The sequence below is a fragment of the Salmo trutta genome, chromosome 8, assembly GCF_901001165.1.
Source record: "Salmo trutta chromosome 8, fSalTru1.1, whole genome shotgun sequence".
NCBI classification, from domain to species: Eukaryota; Metazoa; Chordata; class Actinopteri; order Salmoniformes; family Salmonidae; genus Salmo; species Salmo trutta.
This window is the reverse complement of record NC_042964.1, coordinates 20,520,297-20,542,777: the sequence shown is the minus strand read 5'-3', so window position 1 is coordinate 20,542,777 and position 22,481 is coordinate 20,520,297. Positions and strand designations below refer to the sequence as shown.

The 22,481-nt window shown below is 44.4% G+C and overlaps 1 protein-coding gene across 1 annotated transcript; it reads left to right on the top strand.

Annotated features, from left to right (window-relative positions):
* Window positions 1–3,208: 3,208 nt before the first annotated feature.
* On the top strand, window positions 3,209–20,207 carry si:dkey-185m8.2 (trichohyalin). Its single transcript, XM_029760364.1, has 6 exons — window positions 3,209–3,508; window positions 3,724–4,258; window positions 4,927–5,150; window positions 12,856–13,067; window positions 13,292–13,626; window positions 13,762–20,207. The coding sequence occupies exons 1-6, from the start codon at window positions 3,457–3,459 to the stop codon at window positions 19,310–19,312; spliced, it is 6,909 nt and encodes a 2,302-aa protein (XP_029616224.1). The 5' UTR covers window positions 3,209–3,456; the 3' UTR covers window positions 19,313–20,207.
* The last annotated feature ends 2,274 nt before the right edge of the window (window positions 20,208–22,481 follow it).

The window sequence follows — 22,481 nt, the reverse complement described above, 5'->3', positions numbered from 1 at the left end:
TTTGTTGACGTTGAGGGAGAGGTTATTTTCCTGGCACCACTCCACCAGGGCCCTCACCTCCTCCCTGTGGTCTGTCTCGTCATTGTTGGTAATCAGGACTACTACTGTTGTGTCATCTGCAAACTTGACGATTGAGTTGAAGGCGTACGTGGCTACGCAGTCATAGGTGAACAGGGAGTACAGGAGGGGGCTGAGCATGCACCCTTGTGGGGCCTCTGTGTTGAGGATCATCAGCGAAGTGGAGGTTTTGTTTCCTACCTTCACCACCTGGGTGCAGCCCATCAGGAAGTCCAGGACCCAGTTGCACAGGGCGGGGTTCAGACCCAGGGCCCCGAGCTTAATGATGAGCTTGGAGGGTACTATGGTGTTAAAGGCTGAGCTATAGTCAATGAACAGAATTCTTACATAGGTATTCCTCATGTCCAGATGGGATAGGACAGTGTGAAGTGTGCAGTGCGATGGCAATTGCATCGTCTGTGGATCGATTGGGGCGGTAAGCAAATTTAAGTGAGTGTAGAGTGTCAGGTAAGGTAGAGGTGATATGATCCTTAACTATCCTCTCAAAACACTTCATGATGACAGAAGAGAGTGCTACGGGGTGATAGTAATTTAGTTCAGTTACCGTTGCTTTCTGGGGTAAAGGAACAAAACTGGACATCTTGAAGCAAGTGGGGACAGAAAACTGTAATAGGGAGAGATTGAATATGTCCGTAAAACACTCCACCCAACTGGTCTGTGCATGCTCTGAGGATGCGGCTAGGGATGTTGTCTGGGCCGGCTGCCTTGCGACGGTTAAAACGCTTAAATGTCTTACTCACGTCGGCCACAGAGAACGAGAGCCCACAGTTCTTGGTGCCTGGTTTTCCCATTGTAATCCGGGATTGTCTGTAGACCCTGCCACATTATTCACGCGTCTGAGCCATTGAATTGCGTCTCCACTTGGTCTCTGTACTGAGGTTTGGCTGTTTGATTGCCTTACGGAGGGAATAACTACACTATTTGTATTCAACCATATTCCCAGTCACCTTGCCATGGATGAATGCAGTGGTTTGCGCTTTCAGTTTTGTACGAATGCTGGCATCTATCCACAGTTTCTTGGTTTGGGTAGGTTTTAATAGTTACAGTGGGAACAACATCCCCTATACACTTCCTGATGAACTCAGTCACCGTGTCTGTGTATACGTCAATGGTATTTCTCAGAGGCTACCCGGAACATATCCCAGTTTGGGAGATCAAAACAATCTTGAAGCATGGATTCCGATTGGTCAGACCAGCGTTGAATAGACCTTAGCACGGGTACTTCCTGTTTGAGTTTCTGTCTATAGGAAGGGAAGAGCAAAATCGTGATCTGATTTGCCAAAGGGAGGGCGGGGGACGTCCTTGTAGGCATCTCGAAAGGGGGAGTAGCAGTGTTCCAGTGTTTTTCCAGAGTGAGCACTACAGTCAATGTGTTGATAGAACTTCGGTAGCGTTTTCCTCAAATTTGCTTTGTTAAAATCCCCAGCTACAATAAATACGACCAGTTTGCATAAGGTCCAGTGTAGTTCCTTCAAGTTCCCAGAAATATTCCCAGAAATATTCCAAACGCACAAAAAGCTTATTTCTCTCAAATTTGGTGCACAAATTTGTTTATATCCCTGTTATTGAGCGTTTCTCCTTTGTCAAGATAATCCATCCACCTAAGAGGTGTGGCATATTAAGAAGCTGATTAAATAGCATGATCATTACACAGGTGCATCTTGTGCTGGGAACAATAAAAGGCCACTCTAAAATGTGCAGTTTTGTCACACAACATAATGCCACAAATGTCTCAAGTTTTGAGGAGTGTGCAATTGGCATGCTGACTGCAGAAATGTCCACCAGAGCTGTTGCCAGAGAATTGAATGTTAATGTCTCTACCATAAGCCACCTCCAATGTCGTTTTAGAGAATTTGTCAGTACGTCCAACCGGCTTCACAACCGCAGACTACGTGTATGGGGTTGTGTGGGCGAACGGTTTGCCCCATGGTGGAGGTGGTGTTATGGTATGGGCAGGTATAAGCTACGGATAACAAACACAATTGCATTTTATTGATGTCAATTTGAATCCATAGAGATACTGTGACGAGATCCTGAGGCCCATTGTTGTGCCATTCATCCGCAGCCATCACTCCATGTTTCAGCATCATAATGCATAGCCCCATGTTGCAAGAATCTGTACACAATTCCTGGAAACTGAAAATGTCCCAGTTCTTCCATGACCTGCATATTTAACAGACATGTCACCCTTTGAGCTTGTTTGGGATGCTCTGAATCAACAAGTACAACAGCGTGTTCCAGTTCCCGCCAATATCCAGCAACTTCGCACAGCCATTGAAGGAGTGTAACAACATTTCATAGGCCACAATCAACAGCCTGATTAACTCTATGCAAAGGAGATGTGTCACGCTGCATGAGGCAAATGGTGGTCACACCAGATACTGACTGATTTTCTGATCCACGCCCCTAAATTTTATTTAAAAGTCATATGAAATCCATAGATTAGGGCCTCATTTGTTTATTTAAATTGACCGATTTCCTTATATCATTTGTCGCAATAAAGAAAATTTGACAAAATAAAAATCCACCCCCGTCGAATGGATGAAAATGTTGTCGATCATTAAAATAAAATATCCTGTATCTGCTGTTTCTATTACACATGTCACAATCACATTTTGTGTTGACATTACTATTGTCGAATACAACTGGGTCAATGGAAACCTGCCTACTGTCTGTGTTCTTAGGGCACATGGGGTGTATTCATTCCGCCGATTCTGTTGCAAAACGTTTCTTAAATGGAAACAAACGGAATGAACTGGGGAGGGACTTACCTGAATTTGTGTAATAGAAACTCTTGTTTTAGTTGCAAAACGAAACTGTTTGGTCTAATGATTACACCCCAGTAAACAGAATTCACTCCATACTGTCCTTGTTCATTCAAGTACAAATAATTATACAGTGATGCCAAAAGGAAAGTAGTTTTGAAACCCCGTAGAGGGCACAATTAAACCAAAATGCTAATACAGGGCAGTGTGAGCTACGGAGGAGCACAGCAGCACTTACCACAAAGCACTGTTTCTCTATCTCGCCACCCAGCTCAAAATGTGGTCTGACTTCACAAGAAGGCAAACATCCTCTGCTCTCTACTTCCTGTGTTGTAGAATGAGCGTGCTTCAAAAAAACCACAGGTGGGTCATGTGACTTGAAAGTTCCACATTCTGTGTTCCGCTATGTTCTGTGTTTTGTACATTGTCATTCAACCGGCTCTGTGTGATGCCTTTAATAAATGATTATGACTCTGCATTGTTGTGCAAGACTGAGGGAGTAGCTATTTACCCATGAGTAAAGCCTTCCCATAAAAGAGAGGCTGCAACCAAAGAAAGAGCAAGAGGAAAGAGGAAGAAGAGAGAGAGAGAGTGAAAGAAAGAAAGAAAAGAGATGGAGTCACAGGGCGAAGGTTACCCTCCCTTTTCGGTCTCAACTGGTGGTGGTAAGTTCTGTATGAAACTATAGTAGATGGTACATGATTACTTTGACTAGAGTTTGAATCTGTTTGATTTAGGTGCTAAAAAAACATACAAATTTGAAAAGTCATCAGTAAACGTCTAAATAACTGATGTCACAGCAGGCACAGTTCTGCTTTCTGTCACTCAATTTACGGTCACACTATGGAAGTACAATACAATTCTCTCTCTTTCTTTACAGATGAGAGAATGCAAGGTGTTATGCAGAAAGAGGTGAACCCCTCAACCAGTGCTCCTCCTCTCCCAGAACTTAGGCTAGTCCTGCTGGGAAGGAAAGGAACAGGGAAGAGCTCTGCAGCCAATACCATCCTGGGAGGAATAGGGGGGTTTGAGAGCGGCAGACCAACCGAGGAATGCTCGAAAAAGCGAGCCGATCTAACCGGGAGACGAGTCACCGTGGTAGACACCCCTGGCTGGGAATGGTACTACCCGCTCAACAGCACCCCCGACTGGGTCCGGAGAGAGACGTTGCGCAGCATGTCCCTGTGCTCCCCCGGACCTCACGTTATCCTGCTAGTGATACGTTCCTGCGCCTCGGTAACAGAGTCCTACAGAAAGCAAATAGAGGAGCACCTGGAGTCTCTGGGGGAAGGGGTGCTGGACCATACCATGTTGCTGTTCACCAGGGGGGACGAGCTGGGTGTGGTGCCCATGGAGCAGAGGATACTGACGGGTGGGGCTGCCTTCCAGCAGCTGCTACGGAGGTGTGGGAACAGGTATGAAATGAAAATATTGGCATTTTTTTGGTTGATAGTGTCATCTTGGAGGAGTGTACATTCACTTTTTATTACCAAATGTAATCTGCAACATGGACTTCAACATACAAGTAACTTAGTTTAGCAGATGCTCTTATCGACTATGAAAAGGCAACTGACGTTAATTCCTGAGGGGCTGACATTTTGCACCCTCTATAACCACTGCGATTATTATTTGACCCTGCTGAACATCTATGAACAGCTTGAAGAACGATCTGGCCTTAATGGCCATGTACTCTAATAATCTCCAACCAGCACAACCAGAAGAGGACTGGCCACCCCTCAGACCCTGGTTCCTCTCTAGGTTTCTTCCTAGGTTCCTGCCTTTCTAGGGAGTTTTTCTTAGCCACCGTGCGTCTACATCTGCATTGCTTGCTCTCTGGGGTTTTAGGCTCGGTTTCTGTATAAGCACTTTGTGACAAGTGCTAATGCAAAAAGGGCTTTATAAATATATTTGATTGATTGATAATCAGTGCAATAAGCTAAGGAAGGTACTGTAGGCAAAACATCCACATATCACAACACATACCCCAAGTAAAATTGTATACATAAAAAACTATCTGGAAATCTGAGTGCAAGAAAGGCAAGAACAAGAACAAGGTTTTTATTTCTGTTTTGTTGTCTTCCAGGTACCATGTCCTGGACAATAAGAGCCGGGGAGACGGAACTCAGGTAAGGGAGCTACTGAGGAAGATGGTGGAGATGGTGGAGAACAAGGGAGGACATTTTGGGGCAGATCCTGCCCTCCTGAGGTTGGAGGCAGACGGGAGGAGGAGAGCGAGGGAACGGAGGAAGAGGCAGAGACAGATGGAGGCCCAGACTCAGAGGGGTACCATCCGGGCTGTGCTTATGAGTGAGTTCCTTAAAAGTGTCTATGTAAACTCAGTCAAAAAAGAAACGTCCTCTCACTGTCAACTGCGTTTATTTTCAGCAAACTTAACGTGTAAATATTTGTATGAACATAAGATTCAACAACTGAGACATAAACTGAACAAGTTCCACAGACATGTGACTAACAGAAATGGAATAATGTGTCCCTGAACAAAGGGGGGGGGGGTCAAAATCAAAAGTAACAGTCAGTATCTGGTGTGGCCACCAGCTGCATTAACTACTGCAGTGCATCTCCTCCTCATTGACTGCACCAGATTTGCCAGTTCTTGCTGTGAGATGTTGCCCCACTCTTCCACCAAGGCACCTGCAAGTTCCCAGACATTTCTGGGGGGGAATGGCCCTAGCCCTCACCCTCCGATCCAACAGGTCCCAGACATGATCAATGGTCTTGAGATCCGTTTTCTTCGCTGGCCATGGCAGAACACTGACATTCCTGTCTTGCAGGAAATCAAGCACAGAACGAGCAGTATGGCTGGTGGCATTGTCATGCTGGAAGGTCATGTCAGGATGAGCCTGCAGGAAGGGTACCACATGAGGAAGGAGGATGTCTTCCCTGTAACACACAGCGTTGAGATTGCCTGCAATGACAACAAGCTCAGTCCAATGATGCTGTGACACACCGCCCCAGACCATGACAGATCCTCCACCTCCAAATCGATCCCACTCCAGAGTACAGGCCTCGGTGTAACCCTCATTCCTTCGACAATAAACGCAAATCTGGCCATCACCCCTGGTGAGACAAAACCACGACTCGTCAGTGAAGAGCACTTTTTGCCAGTCTTGTCTGGTCCAGCGACGGTGGGTTTGTGCCCATAGGCGACGTTCTTGCCGGTGATGTCTGGTGAGGACCTGCCTTACAACAGGCGTACAAGCCCTCAGTCAGCCTTCTCTCAGCATATTGCGGACAGTCTGAGCACTGATGGAGGGATTGTACGTTCTTGGTGTAACTCGGGCAGTTGTTGTTGCCATCCTGTACCTGTCCTGCAGGTGTGATGCCGATCCTGTGCAGGTGTTGTTATACATGGCCTGCCACTGCGAGGATGATCAGCTGTCCGTCCTGTCTTAGACGCTGTCTTAGACGTCTCACAGTACGGACATTGCAATTTATTGCCCTGGCAACATTTTTTTATTTTTAGTTATTTCACATTTATCTAACCAGGTAAGCTAGTTGAGAACAAGTTCTTATTTACAACTGCGACCTGGCCAAGATAAAGCAAAGCAGTGCGACACAAACAACAACAAAGAGTTACACATGGAATAAACAAGCGTACAGTCAATAACACAATAGAAAAAAAAGAAAGTCTATATAAAGTGTGTGCAAATGCCGTGAGGAGGTAAGGCAATAAATAGGCCATAGTAGCGAAGTAATTACATTTTAGCAAATTTAACAATGGAGTGATAGATGAGCAGATGTTGATGTGCAAGTAGAAATACTGGTGTGCAAAAGAGCAGAAAAGTAAATAAAAACAATATGGGGATGAGGTAGGTAAATTGGGTGGGCTATTTACAGATGAGCTATGTACAGCTGCAGCGATCGGTTAGCTGCTCAGATAGCTGATGTTTAAAGTTAGTGAGGGAAATATAAGTCTCCAGCTTTCGCAATTTTGCAATTCATTCCAGTCATTGGCAGCGGAGAACTGGAAGGAAAGGCGGCCAAAGGAAGTGTTGGCTTTGGGGATGACCAGTGACATATACCTGCTGGAGTGTGTGCTACGGGTGGGTGTTGTTATCGTGACCAGTGAGCTGAGATAAGGCAGAGCTTTACCTAGCATAGACTTATAGATGACCTGGAGCCAGTGGGTCTGGCGACGAATATGTAGCGAGGGCCAGCCGACTAGAGCATACAGGTTGCAGTGGTGGGTGGTATATGGGGCTTTGGTGACAAAACGGATGGCACTGTGATAGACTGCATCCAGTTTGCTGAGTAGAGTATTGGAAGCTATTTGGTAAATGACATTGCCGAAGTCGAGGATCAGTAGGATACTCAGTTTTACAAAGGTATGTTTGGCGGAGTGAATGAAGGAGGCTTTGTTGTGAAATAGGAAGACGATTCTAGATTTAATTTTTGATTGGAGATGTTGGAGGAGAGTTTACAGTCTAGCCAGACACCTAGGTATTTGTAGTTGTCCACATATTCTAAGTCAGAACCGTCCAGAGTAGTGATGCTAGTCGGGCAGGCGGGTGCGGGCAGCGAACGGTTGAAATGCATGCATTTGGTTTTACTAGCGTTTAAGAGGACTTGGTGGCCACGGAAGGAGTGTTGTACGGCATTGAATCTCATTTGGAGGTTAGTTAACACAGTGTCCAAAGAAGGGCCAGATGTATACAGAATGGTGTCGTCTGCGTAGAGGTGGATCAGGGAATCACCCACAGCAAGATCGACATTGTTGATATATACAGAGAAAAGAGTCGGCCCGAGAATTGAACCCTGTGGTACCACCATAGAGACTGCCAGAGGTCTGGACAACAGGCCCTCCAATTTGACACTCTGAACTCTGTCTGAGAAGTAGTTGTAACCAGCTCGAAAACCGGATTGCACAGCGGAGAAGGTATGGTGGGATTCGAAATTGTCAGTGATCTGTTTATTAACTTGGCTTTCGAAGACTTTAGAAAGGCAGAGCAGGATGGATATAGGTCTATAACAATTTGGGTCTAGAGTGTCACCCCCTTTGAAGAGGGGGATGACTGCGGCAGCTTTCCAATCTTTAGGGATCTCGGACAATACGAAAGAGAGGTTGAACAGACTGGTAATAGGGGTTGCAACAATGGCGGCGGATAATTATAGAAAGAGAGGGTCCAGATTGTCTAGCCCAGCTGATTTCTACGGGTCCAGGTTTTGCAGCTCTTCCAGAACATCTGCTATCTGGATTTGGGTGAAGGAGAAGCTGGGGAGGCTTGGGCAAGAAGCTGCGGGGGGTGCGAAGCTGTTGGCCAGGGTTGGGGTAGCCAGGAGGAAAGCATGGCCAGCCGTAGAGAAATGCTTATTGAAATTCTCGATTATTGTGGATTTATCGGTGGTGACAATGTTTCCTAGCCTCAGTGCAGTGGGCAGCTGGGAGGAGGTGCTCTTATTCTCCATGGACTTTACAGTGTCCCTAAACTTTTTAGAGTTAGAGCTACAGGATGCAAATTTCTGTTTGAAAAAGCTAGCCTTTGCTTTCCTGACTGACTGAGTGTATTGGTTCCTGACTTCCCTGAAAAGTTGCATATCGCGGGGACTATTCGATGCTAGTGCAGTTCGCCAGAGGATGTTTTTGTGCTGGTCGAGGGCAGTCAGGTCTGGAGTGAACCAAGGGCTATATCTGTTCTTAGTTTTACATTTTTTGAAAGGGGCATGCTTATTTAAGATGGTGAGGAAAGCACTTTTAAAGAACGACCAGGCATCCTCGACTGACGGGATGAGGTCAATATCCTTCCAGGATACCCGGGCCAGGTCGATTAGAAAGGCCTGCTCGCAGAAGTGTTTTAGGGAGCGTTTGACAGTGATGAGGGGTGGTCGTTTGACTGCGGACCCATAGCAGATGCAGGCAATGAGGCAGTGACTGCTGAGATCCTGATTGAAAACAGCAGAGGTGTATTTGGAGGACAAGTTGGTCAGGATAATATCTATGAGGGTGCCCATGTTTACGGATGTAGGGTTGTACCTGGTGGGTTCCTTGATAATTTGTGGGAGATCGAGGGCATCTACCTTAGATTGTAGGACTGCTGGGGTGTTAAACCTGTTATGGCTAGGGATTCCGCTAGCGGAACGTTTCAACAACATCCGGTGAAAGTGCAGAGCACGAAATTCCAAAAAAAATTACTAGAAATATTTCACTTTTATACATTCACAAGTGCAATACACCAAATTAAAGCTTAACTTCTTGTTAATCTAGCCACCGTGTCAGATTTCAAAAAGGCTTTACTGCGAAAGCAAACCATGCGATTATCTGAGGACAGCACCCCATCAAACAAACACATGACAATCATATTTCAACCCGCCATGCGCGACACAAAACTCAGAAATAACGATATTGTCACGTCCTGACCAGCAGAGGGAGTAGTTATGTAGTATTTTGGTCAGGACGTGGCAGAAGAAGTGTGTTCTGGGATGTCTGTTTCTATGTTGGTCTGTGTGGCTCCCGATCAGGGACAGCTGGTTATCGTTGTTCCTGATTGGGAGTCATATATTAGGAGTGTGTTTGTCATCTGGGTTTGTGATTTGTTTCGTTAGCACTGCTATTATTGTAAGTATAGCCTGTTAACCTGTCTTTAGTCGTTCTTGTTTATTGTTTTCCGTGTTTGCTTTATTCATTATCATTAAAAGATGAGTATTCACATCCCGCCTGCGATTTGGTCACTTCAACACGGCTACACCTGTGACAGATATAATTCAAGCCTTACCTTTGAAGAGCTTCTTCTGTTGGTACTCCAATATGTCCCATAATCATCACACATGGTCCTTTTGTTCGATTAATTCCGTCGTTATATCTCCAAAATGTCCATTTATTTGGCGCGTTTGATTCAGAAAAACACCGGTGCCAACTTGCCTACAAAATATCGGATAAGTTACCAGTAAACTTTGTGCAAACATTTCAAACAACTTTCCTAATTAAACTTTAGATATTTTAAAATGTAAAAAATCAATAAAATTTAAGACGGGATAAACTGCGTTCAATACCGGACGAAAACAAAGTGAAGAACGTTCCAGGTCGCGTGCATCAAAACATTAGAGTGCACTTGGCTGGACCCTCGTTCTGAATAGCCGTACTTCTTCATTTCTCTAAAGAAAAACATCAACCAATTTCTAAAGACTGTTGACATCTAGTGAAAGCAATAGGAACTGCAACCAAGTGCCACAGAAATCTAGGTTCCCCTAAAAAAAACAATTGAAAACACAGTGAACTCAAAAACAAAGAAAATCCTGGATGGTTTGTCCTCTGGGTTTCGACTGCCAAATAAGTTCTGTTATACCCACAGACATAATTTTAATAGTTTTAGAAACTTTAGAGTGTTTTCTATCCAAATTATATGCATATTCTAGCTTCTGGGCCTGAGTAGCAGGCAGTTTACTTTGGGCACACTTTTCATCCGGACGTGAAAATAGTGCCCCCTAGCCTTAACAAGTTTTAAGCATATCCCAGTTTAGGTCACTTAACCGAACAAACTCTAAAGATAGATGGGGGGCAATCAATTCACATATGGTGTCCAGGGCACAGCTAGGAGCTGAGGGGGGTCTATAACAGGTGGCAACAGTGAGAGACTTATTTCTGGAGAGATATATTTTTAAAATTAGAAGCTCAAACTGTTTGGGCATAGACCTGGACAGTAAGCCTGCAAAGTTCTGTCAATCTCTGGAGTAGATTGCAACTCCTCCCCCTTTGGCAGTTCTATCTTGATGGAAAATGTTGTAGTTGGGTATGGAAATCCCAGAATTTTTGGTGGCCTTCCTAAGCCAGGATTCAGACATGGCAAGGACATCAGGGTTGGCGGAGTGTGCTAAAGCAGTGAGTAAAACAAACTTAGTGAGGAGGCTTCTGATGTTAACATGCATGAAACCAAGGCTTTTTCGGTTACAGAAATCAACAAATGAGAGTGCCTCGGGACACGCAGGGCCTGGGTTAACCTCTACATCACTAGAGGAACAGAGGAGGAGTAGGATAAGGGTACGGCGAAAAGGCTATCAAAACTGGTCATCTAGTGCGTTGGGGACAGAGAATAAAAGGAGCAGATTTCTGGGCGTGGTAGAATAGATTCAGGGCATAATGTACAGACAAGGGTATGGTGGGGTGCGGGTACAGTGGGGGTAAACCCAGGCACCGAGTGATGATAAGAGAGGTTGCATCTCTGGACGGGCTAGTTATGCTGGGTGAGGTCACCGCATGTGAGGGAGGTGGGACAAAGGTGGTATCTGAGGCATGTTGAGTGGGACTAGGGGCTCCACAGTAAACTAAAACAATGATAACTATCCTAAACAACAGCGTACAAGGCATATTGACATTTGAGAGAGACATAAAGCGAGGCATAAAGCAATCACAAGTGTTGATTGGGAGAGCTAGCTAAGACAACAATGGGTAAGACAACAACAGCTAATCAGCTAAGACAACAACAACAGGTAAAATAGCGATGAATGGGCAGAGAGGGCCAGTTAACTACACACAGGGCCTGAGTTCGAGGCTGGGGCAGACAGATAAACAAAAAATAAACAAAATGGAGTACCGTGATTAATGAACAGTCCAGCAGGCATCAACTATGTAGCCAAGTGATCATAGGGGCCAGTGAACAGCAATAGATGGGACAGGGAAGCCGCGGGGTAGTCGTTACTACGCTAGCACGCGGGAGACACTGCGTTTAAAGTTAGCAGGCCGGGGTAAGTAGAAGCTCTGATGTCCGGTGAAGACCGGTTGAGGGCACAGCGGATGGAGTTACATCGGCGGACCAGTCGTGGTGGTACGGCGGGGTGCCGTGTCGACAAAGGGTCAGATGGCGAAAGGGGTATTGTAGTTGTAGTAATTTCGTTTTCTAGTGGCTCGCGGCTAACTGGTGCTAGCTTCGGGGCAGGGGAATTAGCCACTATAGCCACTCGGTAGCAGCTAGCTAGCAGCGATGATCCGGTGGAGTAGTGGATTCTAGCCGTGTTGGGGTAGAGTGCGGGAGGCATCGGCTGAGTAGCCTAGTGATCACAGAGTAGGCCGGGAGGTGGGCCTGGCTCGTAGCTAGCTTTGGGGCTGGGTCACTCAGTGGCAGCTAGCTAGCTGTGATGATCAGGAGTAATGGTCCAGGGTTTACGGCAGGAATCCGGCGTTGTAGAGGGGAAAACAGTCCGATACTGGCAGGCTGGCAAGTATTATCCAGGCTAAAAAAAACAGCTGGTGTCTGTGCAGAAGGTAAAGGCCGCTAGCAGTGGCTAACAACGACTAAATAGCTAGTAGCTAATTAGCTGGTTAGCTTCTGATGGCTAGCCTCTGATGGAGGTTCTGGTCTAAACAATAGCGGATCCGTGTCACATTGGGTGAGGCAGGTTACCAGAATGTATATTTAATTTAAAAATGGAAAAGAGAGAAATGAGAGGACGGCAAACCACGTCTACAGTCCTCAAGCCTCCTTGCAGCATGCCTAAGGCACATTCACGCAGATGAGCAGGGACCCTAGGCATCTTTCTTTTGGGTTTTTTCAAAGTCAGTAGAAAGGGCTCTTTAGTGTCCTAAGTTTTCATAACTGTGACCTTAATTGCCTACCGTCTGTAAGCTGTTAGTGTCTTAACGACCGTTCCACAGGTGCATGTTCATTAATTGTTTATGGTTCATTGAACAAGCATGGGAAACAGTGTTTAAACCCTTTACAATGAAGATCTGTATAGTTATTTGGACGTTTCTGTTTTTGCTGTGTTTAGTATGACCCATTTGATTATCTTCTCTGGGTTCGAATATTTCCTCACCAGCATAACAATGTATCAAAAAACATAAAGCGAAAATGATGTGTGATAAATACGTTGTTGTCTTAAATTCAAAACCTCTGATCATGTTTTTCAATCTATATGTGATTTTACTATCCTTACGGAAAATAGGACCTAGGGAGATACATAAGCTTAAACTAATAGGAATACCTAAACAGATGTGACATACAGTACACTCTGATAACCACTAAATATTCCAACCCTGATATCTTGTGCCCCCTCTCCCTGACAGCTGACACTGGATCCCAGGGCTCTGATTGGGATGGGAAACAACCATTCTCCAAGGGTACTCGTCGTCTCCCAGAGCTGAGACTGGTCCTCCTGGGAGAGAGAGAGACGGGGAAGAGCTCGGCTGGGAACACCATACTGGGTGGAGGTGGAGAAGGTGCAGGGTTCTTCCAGACAGGGAGAGTGACGGAGGAGTGTGCCCGGTGCCAGGCAGAGGTCGTTTTTACATTTACATTGTAGTCATTTAGTAAACGCTATGTTCAGAGTAACTAGCAGTCAGTGCATTCAACTATGGTATGGGTAAAAACAACCACATATCACACAGTTATCTTCAGAAAGCCACTATCAGCATAATCAGTCCTAGTAATAAAATACAAAAGCGAGTCAGTGTGTTGTGAGACAAGTACAACACTAATGTGTATTGTATTTTGCCATTTTAGGTAGCCATGAGGCTGGTCACCGTGGTGGACACCCCCGGTTGGGAAGGGGGAGTAGCAGGCCCCACCCCAGAGAGGGTAAAGCGGGAGATGGTGTGGGGTAGCGTGTCCCTGTGTCCCCCGGGACCCCACGCTGTGCTCCTCACCCTGAGGGTGGACACCCTGGTCGGTTCCACACCTGTAAGAGAACACCTGGAGCTCTTGGGGGAAGAGGTCTGGAGGCATGCTGTCCTCCTGTTCACCCATGGGGACCAGCTGAGGGAGGGGGTGGGCATTGAGCAGCACATCCAAAGTGGGGGGAGGGACCTTAAGTGGCTGGTGGAGAAGTGTGGGAGCAGGTATGTCTGCTGTCCTTATCTCTCTGTTTTGGTTGCTGTCGTTTCTTGTTCTTATGTTTAGTTCGTAATCTTCCACTGTAAGGCGTATTGAGACATTGTGATAATGCACTTAAAAGTAAAAACTTGACTTGACAGGTACCACGTCATCAGTAATGTGAATGGACGTGGGGACGCCGCTCAGGTGTCAGGCCTACTGGAGAAGGTAGAGAAGATGGTGGCCGGGAACAGATGCGAGGCCTTCTCGTCGCTAGTGCAGGAGGTCAGCGACCTCACCAGACAGAGGAATGAGAAATTCAACCAGCGTCTCAAAGAGGTTGGTGACAAGATGCAGCGTCAGGAGATGGAGCTCAAGAGGATGAGGGAGAGGGAGGTCAAGAGCATCCGCTGGTTTTTTGATCGGAAGAAGAAAGTTAAATCTCCGGGGAAGTCAGGCGTGGAAAAAGACGAGGACGGAGGGGAGGAGGAGGAAGAGAAAAGGAGTGATGGGAGGAAGAACGAAATGGGTGAACTGGAAGAGAGGATTAGGTGGCTGACGGAGGATAAGGAGAGAGAGATTCAGGATCTGGGCGCGGAAAACTACAGATTCATCGCTGCGCTCAATCAGAGAAGCAGAGAGCTAGAGGAGATAGTCATCAAGCTCGAAGAGAAAGAGAGAGAGATTGAAGAGCTGAAAGAGCGAGTTGATGAGCAGCAAGTGAAACTGCTCGACCTTGAGCGTGTCATCGGGGAGAAAGAACGAGATAAAAAAGAGAGGGAGGAAGAGTTTAGAGGAAAGCATCAGGAATGGAGGAGGGAAGCAGAGGAGTTGAAAGACAGGATAGCCCTGGAAGAAAAAGAAAAAGAGGAATGGATAGAAAGAGGAAAAACGTCACAGAAGGAGATGTATGAGTCAAAACAGTTGTATGAGGAGAGACTTTTACAGTATGAGGAAGAGATGCAGAGAAAACTGCATGAAAAAGACGAAGAGATGATGAGAAAGCTGCATGAAAAAGACGAAGAGATGGAGAGAAAACTGCATGAAAAAGAGGAAGAGATGGAGAGAAAACTGCATGAAAAAGAGGAAGAGATGGAAGGAGTGAGACTGCTGTCTAAGACAAGGGAAACAGAAAGGAGGGATGAGCAAAGAAAGAGAGATGAAAGGGAAAAGAAAGAGATGAGCAAGCTGAAAGAAATCATTGAAAAGGAAAAGAAAGAAATAACTGATGCACAGCAATTGGTTACAGAGAAAGAAAAAGAGATCGTGGAAGTGAGGGCGAGATCTGTTGACAACGTAAAAGAAATTGAGCGGCTGAAAGAAAACAACAAACAGAAGGAGTCTGAGGTGGTGGCAATGCAACGGCAACACACAGAGGACAAAAGTAGGAGAGATGCCGAGACAATGGACAAGTTACGAGGGAAAGAAGTGGAGATCGACAACTTAAAACAAAAGGACGGGGAAAATAAGAGAGAACTCGTCAGTTTAAGGCAAACCGTTAAACAAACAAAAACAGAACTGGAAAACTTAACTGCCATGATGGAGAAGGAAAGGATGAACATGATACAGGAATATGAAAAGGAAATCAAGACGAAGGAAGAGGAGAGGAGGTTGATGTTAGAAGACAACGAAAGTGCTATCGGCCAACTGCAGAAAATGGAGGAAGAAAGTAGAAGGAACATTTCAGGCGTGACAGAATGCTTAAGGGACAGCCAGAGGAAGGTTGAGGTACTGCAGGAGCTGAACGTGAAATTGAAGAAAGAGATGGACAACCTCAGGAAGAAGTGTCAGGAGTATGAGGAGGACCAGGGGGTTCAGAGGACCAAGAGGGAGAGCAGGGAGGCTGACATCAGAAAGCTGCTCTGTGGATATGAAGAGCAGTTAAAAAACAAAGATGGGGAAATCCACCATGTTATGGAAGAGCGGGACCTGGAGGTTGCTGCGTTGAAACAGACGAACGATGAGAGACAGAAGGAGCTGGAGAAAATGAAAGAAGAGGAGGAGGTGAGAGAGAAACAGGTGGATGAGATAAGAGGGTGTTATGAGAAGAATCTGAGAGAAAGACAGAATGAGCTGAAACAGACGGCTGAGGAAAAGGAGAAAGAGCTTGAGAAAAGGGAGAGAGTGTATGATGAGAAGGAACGAGAACAAGCAAGAAGTAAAGAACTGCTGGATAACAGAGGGCGTGAACTTGAGACAAAAGAGGCAGAGCTAGTGAAAAGAGAAGAAGTGCTAGTGAAAAGAGAGGAAGAGCTAGCGAAAGGAGAGGAAGAGCTAGCGAAAGGAGAGGAAGAGCTAGCGAAAGGAGAGGAAGAGCTAGCGAAAGGAGAGGAAGAGCTAGTGAAAGGAGAGGAAGAGCTAGCGAAAGGAGAGGAAGTGCTAGCGAAAAGAGAGGAAGAGCTAGTGAAAGGAGAGGAAGAGCTAGCGAAAGGAGAGGAAGAGCTAGCAAAAAGAGAGGAAAAGCTAGTGCAAAGAGAGGAAAAGCTATTGAAAGGAGAGGAAGAGCTAGTGAAAAGAGAGGAAGTGCTAATGAAAAGAGAGGAAGAACTAGTGAAAGGAGAGGAAAATCTAGTGAAAAGAGAGGAAAGGCTAGTGAAAAGAGAGGAAGAACAGGAGAAAAGAGAGGAAGGGCTAGTAAAAACAGAGGAAAAGCTAGTCAAAAGAGAGGAAGAGCAAGTTAAAGGAGAGGAAAAGCTAGTCAAACGAGAGGAAGTGCTAGTAAAAGGAGAGGAAAAGCTAGTGAAAAGACAGGAAGATCTAGTGAAAGGAGAGGAAAATCTAGCAAAAGGAGAGGAAGAGCTATTCAAAAGAGAAGAAGAGTTAGTGAAAGGCGAGGAAGAGCTAATGAAAAGAGAGGAAGAGCTAGTGAAAGGAGAAGAAGAGCTAGTGAAAGGAGAGGAAGAGCTAGTGAAAAGAGAGGAAGAGCTAATGAAAAGACAGGAAGAGCTAGTGAAAGGAGAGGAAGAGCAAGTGAAAAGAGAGGAAGAGCTAGTCAAACGAGAGGAAGCGCTAGTAAAAGGAGAGGAAAAGCTAGTGGAAAGACAGGAAGATCTAGTGAAAGGAGAGGAAAATCTAGCGAAAGGAGAGGAAGAGCTATTCAAAAGAGAAGAAGAATTAGTGAAAGGAGAGGAAGAGCTAGTGAAAAGAGAGGAAGAGCTAGTGAAAGGAAAGGAAGAGCAAGTTACAGGAGAGGAAAAGCTAGTGAAAAGAGAGAAAGAGCTATTCAAAAGAGAGGAAGTGCAAGTTAAAGAAGAGAAAAAGCTAGTGAAAAGACAGGAACAGCTAGTGAAAGGAGAGGAAAAGCTAGTGAATAGAGAGAAAATGCTAGTGAAAAGAGAGGAAGAACTTGAGAAAAGAGAGGAAGGGCTAGTGAAAAGAGAGGAAGAGCTAGTGAAAGGAGAGGAAGAGCTAGTGAAAGGAGAGGAAGAGCTTGTGAAAAGAGAGGAAGAGCTAGTGAAAAGAGAGGAAGAGCTAGTGAAAGGAGAGGAAGAGCTTGTGAAAAGAGAGGAAGAGCTAGTGAAAAGAGAGGAAGAGCTAGTGAAAAGAGAGGAAGAGTTGGAAAGTAGAAGACGAGAAGTAAAGAACTGGGAGGAAGATCTAGAAATAAGACAGAAAGGACAAGAAAAACAGAAACAGGAGTTGTGGAGCCGAGAAAAATGCTTGAAAAGAAAGGAAGAAGAATCTGAAAGCCAAGAACAAAACATCTGCAGCAAGGAGCAAGATGTGGAGAAAATAGAAAAAGAGCTGCAAAACAGAAAGAACCAACTTGATAGTAGGGAATATGATTTAAAAACTTCGGAAGAAAATATTAAGAAAATCAAGCTGGATCTAGAAAACCTGCAGCGACAACAAGACAACCGTCAACTAGAGCTGGATGAAAGGGAAAATGAACAAGGGAGTGGGAAGATAGCACATCAGAACCAGAGAGAGGATCTGGAAAAAAGAGAGAGAGAACTGAGGGCCAGAGAACATGAACTCGACAGCAGGGAACATGATTTGAGATGTGGAGAACAAGGATTGGAAAACCAGGAAAAGGATATGAACAACCGACAGCACGACATGGACAAAAGACAAGAAGAATTGGAAAATATACAACAAGATCTTGAGAAAAGGGAGCTTCACCTGGAGAATAGAGAAGAAGAAATAAAGAAGCATAGACAAGCTCTGGAAAAAAGAGAGAAAGAGATCAAAGACAGCGAACAAGGACTTGAAAACAGAGAACACAATTTGAAGAATGGAGAGCAAGAGTTACTGAACTGGAGAACAGAGTTAGAAATTCAAGGGAAACATATGAACAACAGGAGCCAAGACATGGAAAAGCTGGAGGGGGAGGTGGAAAACCATCAACAAGAGCTAAGGAACAGAGAGGAAGGTTTTGAAGAAAAAATGCAAGAGTTGAGGAATTGGGAGCAGCGTCTAGAAAGACTTGAAACAGAACTAGAGAGGAGAGAGCATGAACAGAGGAATATGAATAATGGATTCAAGGAAAAGGAGCGAGAAGTGAACCATTTTGAAAAAGATTATGACGTGGAAATCAGAGAGCCTAGCGGATTGATACCAAGCCATGAAGCACATGGAGGAGATGTATGTGACATGACAGCAAGATATGATAATGTGACACTAGAGGGTATAGAGGATTCCCATATGATGTACCAGGAAGTAGGAGTGGTGGAGAAAGAAGGACGGGAACTGCAGGGAAAAGAACCAGAGAGGAGTGGAAGCATCACAGACCGGGAAGATCAGAAGATGATGGAATGTGCCTCGTCTGCAATCTTAAACAATAACAGTCAGTTTGAAAGAATGGCAGCGCCAGAAGAGAAAGAGGAGGCTAGACAGAATCTGGAAGAACAGACGAAAGAGGAGATAGAAGAAGAGGGAGGCAAGGAGAGAAATAGAGGGCATCCCAAACAGGAAGGGGTTTCTCAGAACACAGGGAAGGAGTGTGTTCCGTTAAAAAGAGGGAGCCAGGATGAGATATGGCCGGAAGAATGTAAAAAGAGGGGGAGAATGGGTGAAGAGGAGGAAGAGGAGGATAATTATAAGGAAATTGAAGATGTAAACGCTATCTCAGACTTAAAGTTAACTCCAAGTCCAGGCCCCAGTGTAGAAAACACTAAACACATCCAAAGGTCTGAGCTGAGGCTGGTACTGTTAGGGGAGACTTGGTCCTCCCGTCACCCAGCAGGGTACACAATCCTGGGCAGAGAGGCCTCACACCCAGGTGAGTCCATCTCCATGCCATGGCGGGGACAAATCGCTGGCAGACAGGTCAGTGTGGTAGAACCACTTGGGCTAAAGTGGCGTAACGGACCAGACGGCAACACCTCCATAACCACAGACCCAACACAGCTCCAGAACATCTTCCATAGTGTTTCCCTGACCCACCCAGGTCCCCACGCTGTCCTCCTGGTCCTACCAGCCTACCTGTCATTCACACAGAAGTATCGGAGAGCGGTGGAACACCATATGAGTGTGCTCGGGGAAGATATTTGGCGTCGCACTATGGTGCTGTTCACGTGGGGGGAAGCTTTAGGGGAGAGTGCGGAGCAGCACATATTGAGGAATGGGGACCTCCAGTGGCTCGTGGGACAATGCGGCGGTAGATACCATATTCTGGCCAGCAGGAAGAACAACTCTCAAACAGCAGAGCTAATGGAGAAGATAGAGGAGATGGTGGCAGGAAACGGTGACTATCAATGTAATGGAGACTGATCTTCAGTTGGGATGAGTAGAGATGAATGGAGAGACAAAGGATGGACTGGGATGATATGAGAGGGAAATAATCAGTTGTTTGAAATCTTTGTGAATAGGCCAATGGCAGGATGTTTTATTTCATGTGTATTTTTTAAATATTTTTTTTAATAAAATATCATTAATTGATGAGGAGATATGTTACAGTTACCAAATACAGAGCCAAACTACAGAAGAAAAAGAAATCACTGATGAGTCGTTCACAAATGTCACAAATATTCCAACTTCAATGAATTATTCCTTGACAATCCTTTTACATACAAATGTCAAACATTTACCAAACATGCTTGCTCCAAAAGGACTTTTTCATGTATTACATTTCAGAAAGATCCAAAATGTTGTGGTCCTTTTTGTTCCAGTTTCGCACGGAACGACCCATAAGACTGCTTATAGGTAAAAAGTTGGATTTACAGTATGTGAGTTCATAGTTTCTCCACAAGATAGAGATCTTGTATCACTTTCTGTGGACGGCAGATGGAGTGTTTCAAGATCCTGATGTTCAACACGTTGATAATAAATTGTATTAAATTAGTTCAAATGTATCCAAGCACCAGTACGTTTAATGAAGAAGTCATAAGTGAAATATGAAGTAGGCTAATGTATACAGGGACATAGTGGGCCAGGGCCCGTATCCACAGTATCGAAGAGTTGGAGTGCTGATCTAGGATTAGGTCTCCCCTTGTCCATGCAATCGTATTAATTGAGATTTAAAAGATAAAACTGATCCTAGATCAACACTCCTACACTGAGATGCTTTGTGAAAACAGGCACATTTATAAAAAATAGAAGATAAACTGGAAAAACTAATCCCATTGTTGTAAAATGTGAATTATTAAATATTACTGAATTGTTGCAATTCATCTTTTGAGATTTTATTCAACTGTGCTTCTCTGTGTTGAAGCGAACAAGGAACTGTAGCAGTATTTACCGACACGTTTAATAGACCTAAAACTTGTGAGCTACATTCATCCTTATTAGATAGGCCAACCACACATTTTGCCATGTGTTTTCACAGGAATAAAAGTAGATATTTGTCGGTGGGCATTAGCCAGCCTTTCATAAAATCTAAATGTGTCTTTATGAAGATTGTTGACCTATATTTTGTTGCTAGGAGGGCAGGGGAGCTAAGTATTGCCGCAGGGAATCTCACCAGAGACAGCTATGCGGTTGACAGGTAGAATACGATTCTAGATGAGTGGGTTATAGTCTATATGGCTTTAAAAGCGTCAAACTTTTATACCAAGGGCAAAATTAAGGTGTAGATATTGGGAGGGACGAACGGTAGATGGAGGGTCCATGGGGTCCTCCCGCAGATTTTTTTGTTTTTACATTTTAAAATGCATTTCCTGCAATTAATTCTACACAGTTTGACATGACTTATTATTCCTCGCTTGGGGGGTATTTGAGGGGTATATGGAGGGGTATTTTGAAAACACAATATAAGTGGAAGGATAACAGGAAGGCCCCTCAAGAATGGTTTTTTTTGGGGGGGGGGGGGGGGGGAACAGCTAACTTCCTGCATTTCAACATATTTTTGCCATGAGTCTGAGGAACATTTTTGCAGTTTAAAGGTAACTATCCAGTGAAAATATCACTTTTAAAAGTTAATATTCTGTTAACTCATGCCCCCTATAATGTTGTTTACTCATCCTATACTCATATTTGTGGCCAAAGGATAAATAAATACAAATAATACATTAAAAAAAACACCTCAAACTTGTATCTCAAACAGACTGTTTTAAAAAAGGCTTGCTATTTTCTCATAGAGGATGATGTCATCCTTCTGAGGAGGATGGCCAATCAGAAGTCTACTCGCTTGAATATTTTTTATGACCGGTATACGTATTTACCAGATTTATGGTTAACAATTAATATTTAACTAATAGTAAGACATTTCTGTCTTACTAGTGTCTGTGTTTTTCAAATCAAATCAAATTGTATTTGTCGCATGTGCCTTAATACAACCTTAAAGTGAAATGCTTACCTACAAGCCCTTAACCAACGATGCAGTTTTAAGAAAATACCTAAAAAAAAAATACCACTCTGGTTCCCTGCAGCTAATCTGGGCGTACGGTCACTAGAGATGGCTTGAGCTGACAAATGAGTTAAAGACTGCATTACATATACAAGAATGTGTATTACTAGAGATAGTTTAGGAGTAGAACAATCTCTCATTGTCTCAAGATCATCCTTGCAACTGAGAAACTAAGCCAGGGTGGGGTTAAGACAACAACCCTGTGCAGATAACGACTGGATAAACCCAGAGTGGCTCCTTGGTCTGCATGGGAAGGGTGGAACCAACCATGACAAAGCATTTTTAGTGTCAGCTATATATAGTCCTCTGTATTTGTGTAAAGGTTAGGTTACTCGGTCCAACGCTCAAAGGTGTGGGGTCAATCAGCCTCATTATTGCAATAATTAATCGATATTAAATAAAGATGATTGTTTGAAGAAATAAAAGTCTCTCTCAGTATGAATTCCCACGACAACGCCCACACCATTCTGTTGTTTGAGTACAACAACACCATTCCAACACAGAAAAGCTGCTTTTTGGAAGGAAAACTATTTAACTCATATTGTCATTAATTATAGGCCATATTTCATATTTCAAAGCTGGAAACACTGGACAGCTATGTTAAAGATCGTCTTTGGGCAAAAATTCAAAAATAAGGTCTTTAAACGGTATAACTGATCAATGCACCATCATACAAGGTAATTTAATGCTTAAAAATATATATAATGGATGAATAAGATATTTGGCTAGAGGAGTGCCATTTCTTACCGATCTCTACCGCTTCTGTCCAAAAACAAATCCTGTGCAATGACATCAACACATATTGGAGGAGTTACTGGCTAGCTACAAGTGGCTAGCTTAGTTAACGAGCTATCTATGTCAGTCGCGGTACACATGAGCAGAATTACACATACAGTAGATGAACCAGGAAAGACACAACGCATTTCAGTTGGAAAATTGAGAAAGAGGAGTTGGACAGTTTTCCATGCCCAGCGTCACATTCACGTTCACATTTTGCCATTGCTTATGTGTTCATATGCTATAATATTTATTTTAGATTTTAAAGAAATTACTGGAGGGGACGAATCAACCTGTTCTGAATTTTGGAGGGGAAAT

Coding starts and splice junctions, on each gene's coding strand:
- si:dkey-185m8.2 (XM_029760364.1), top strand. CDS start 3,457: ATGGAGTCACAGGGCGAAGGTTACCCTCCCTTTTCGGTCTCAACTGGT. Junction 4,259..4,926: donor CTACGGAGGTGTGGGAACAG/GTATGAAATGAA, acceptor GTTGTCTTCCAG/GTACCATGTCCTGGACAATA. Junction 13,068..13,291: donor GTGCCCGGTGCCAGGCAGAG/GTCGTTTTTACA, acceptor TTGCCATTTTAG/GTAGCCATGAGGCTGGTCAC.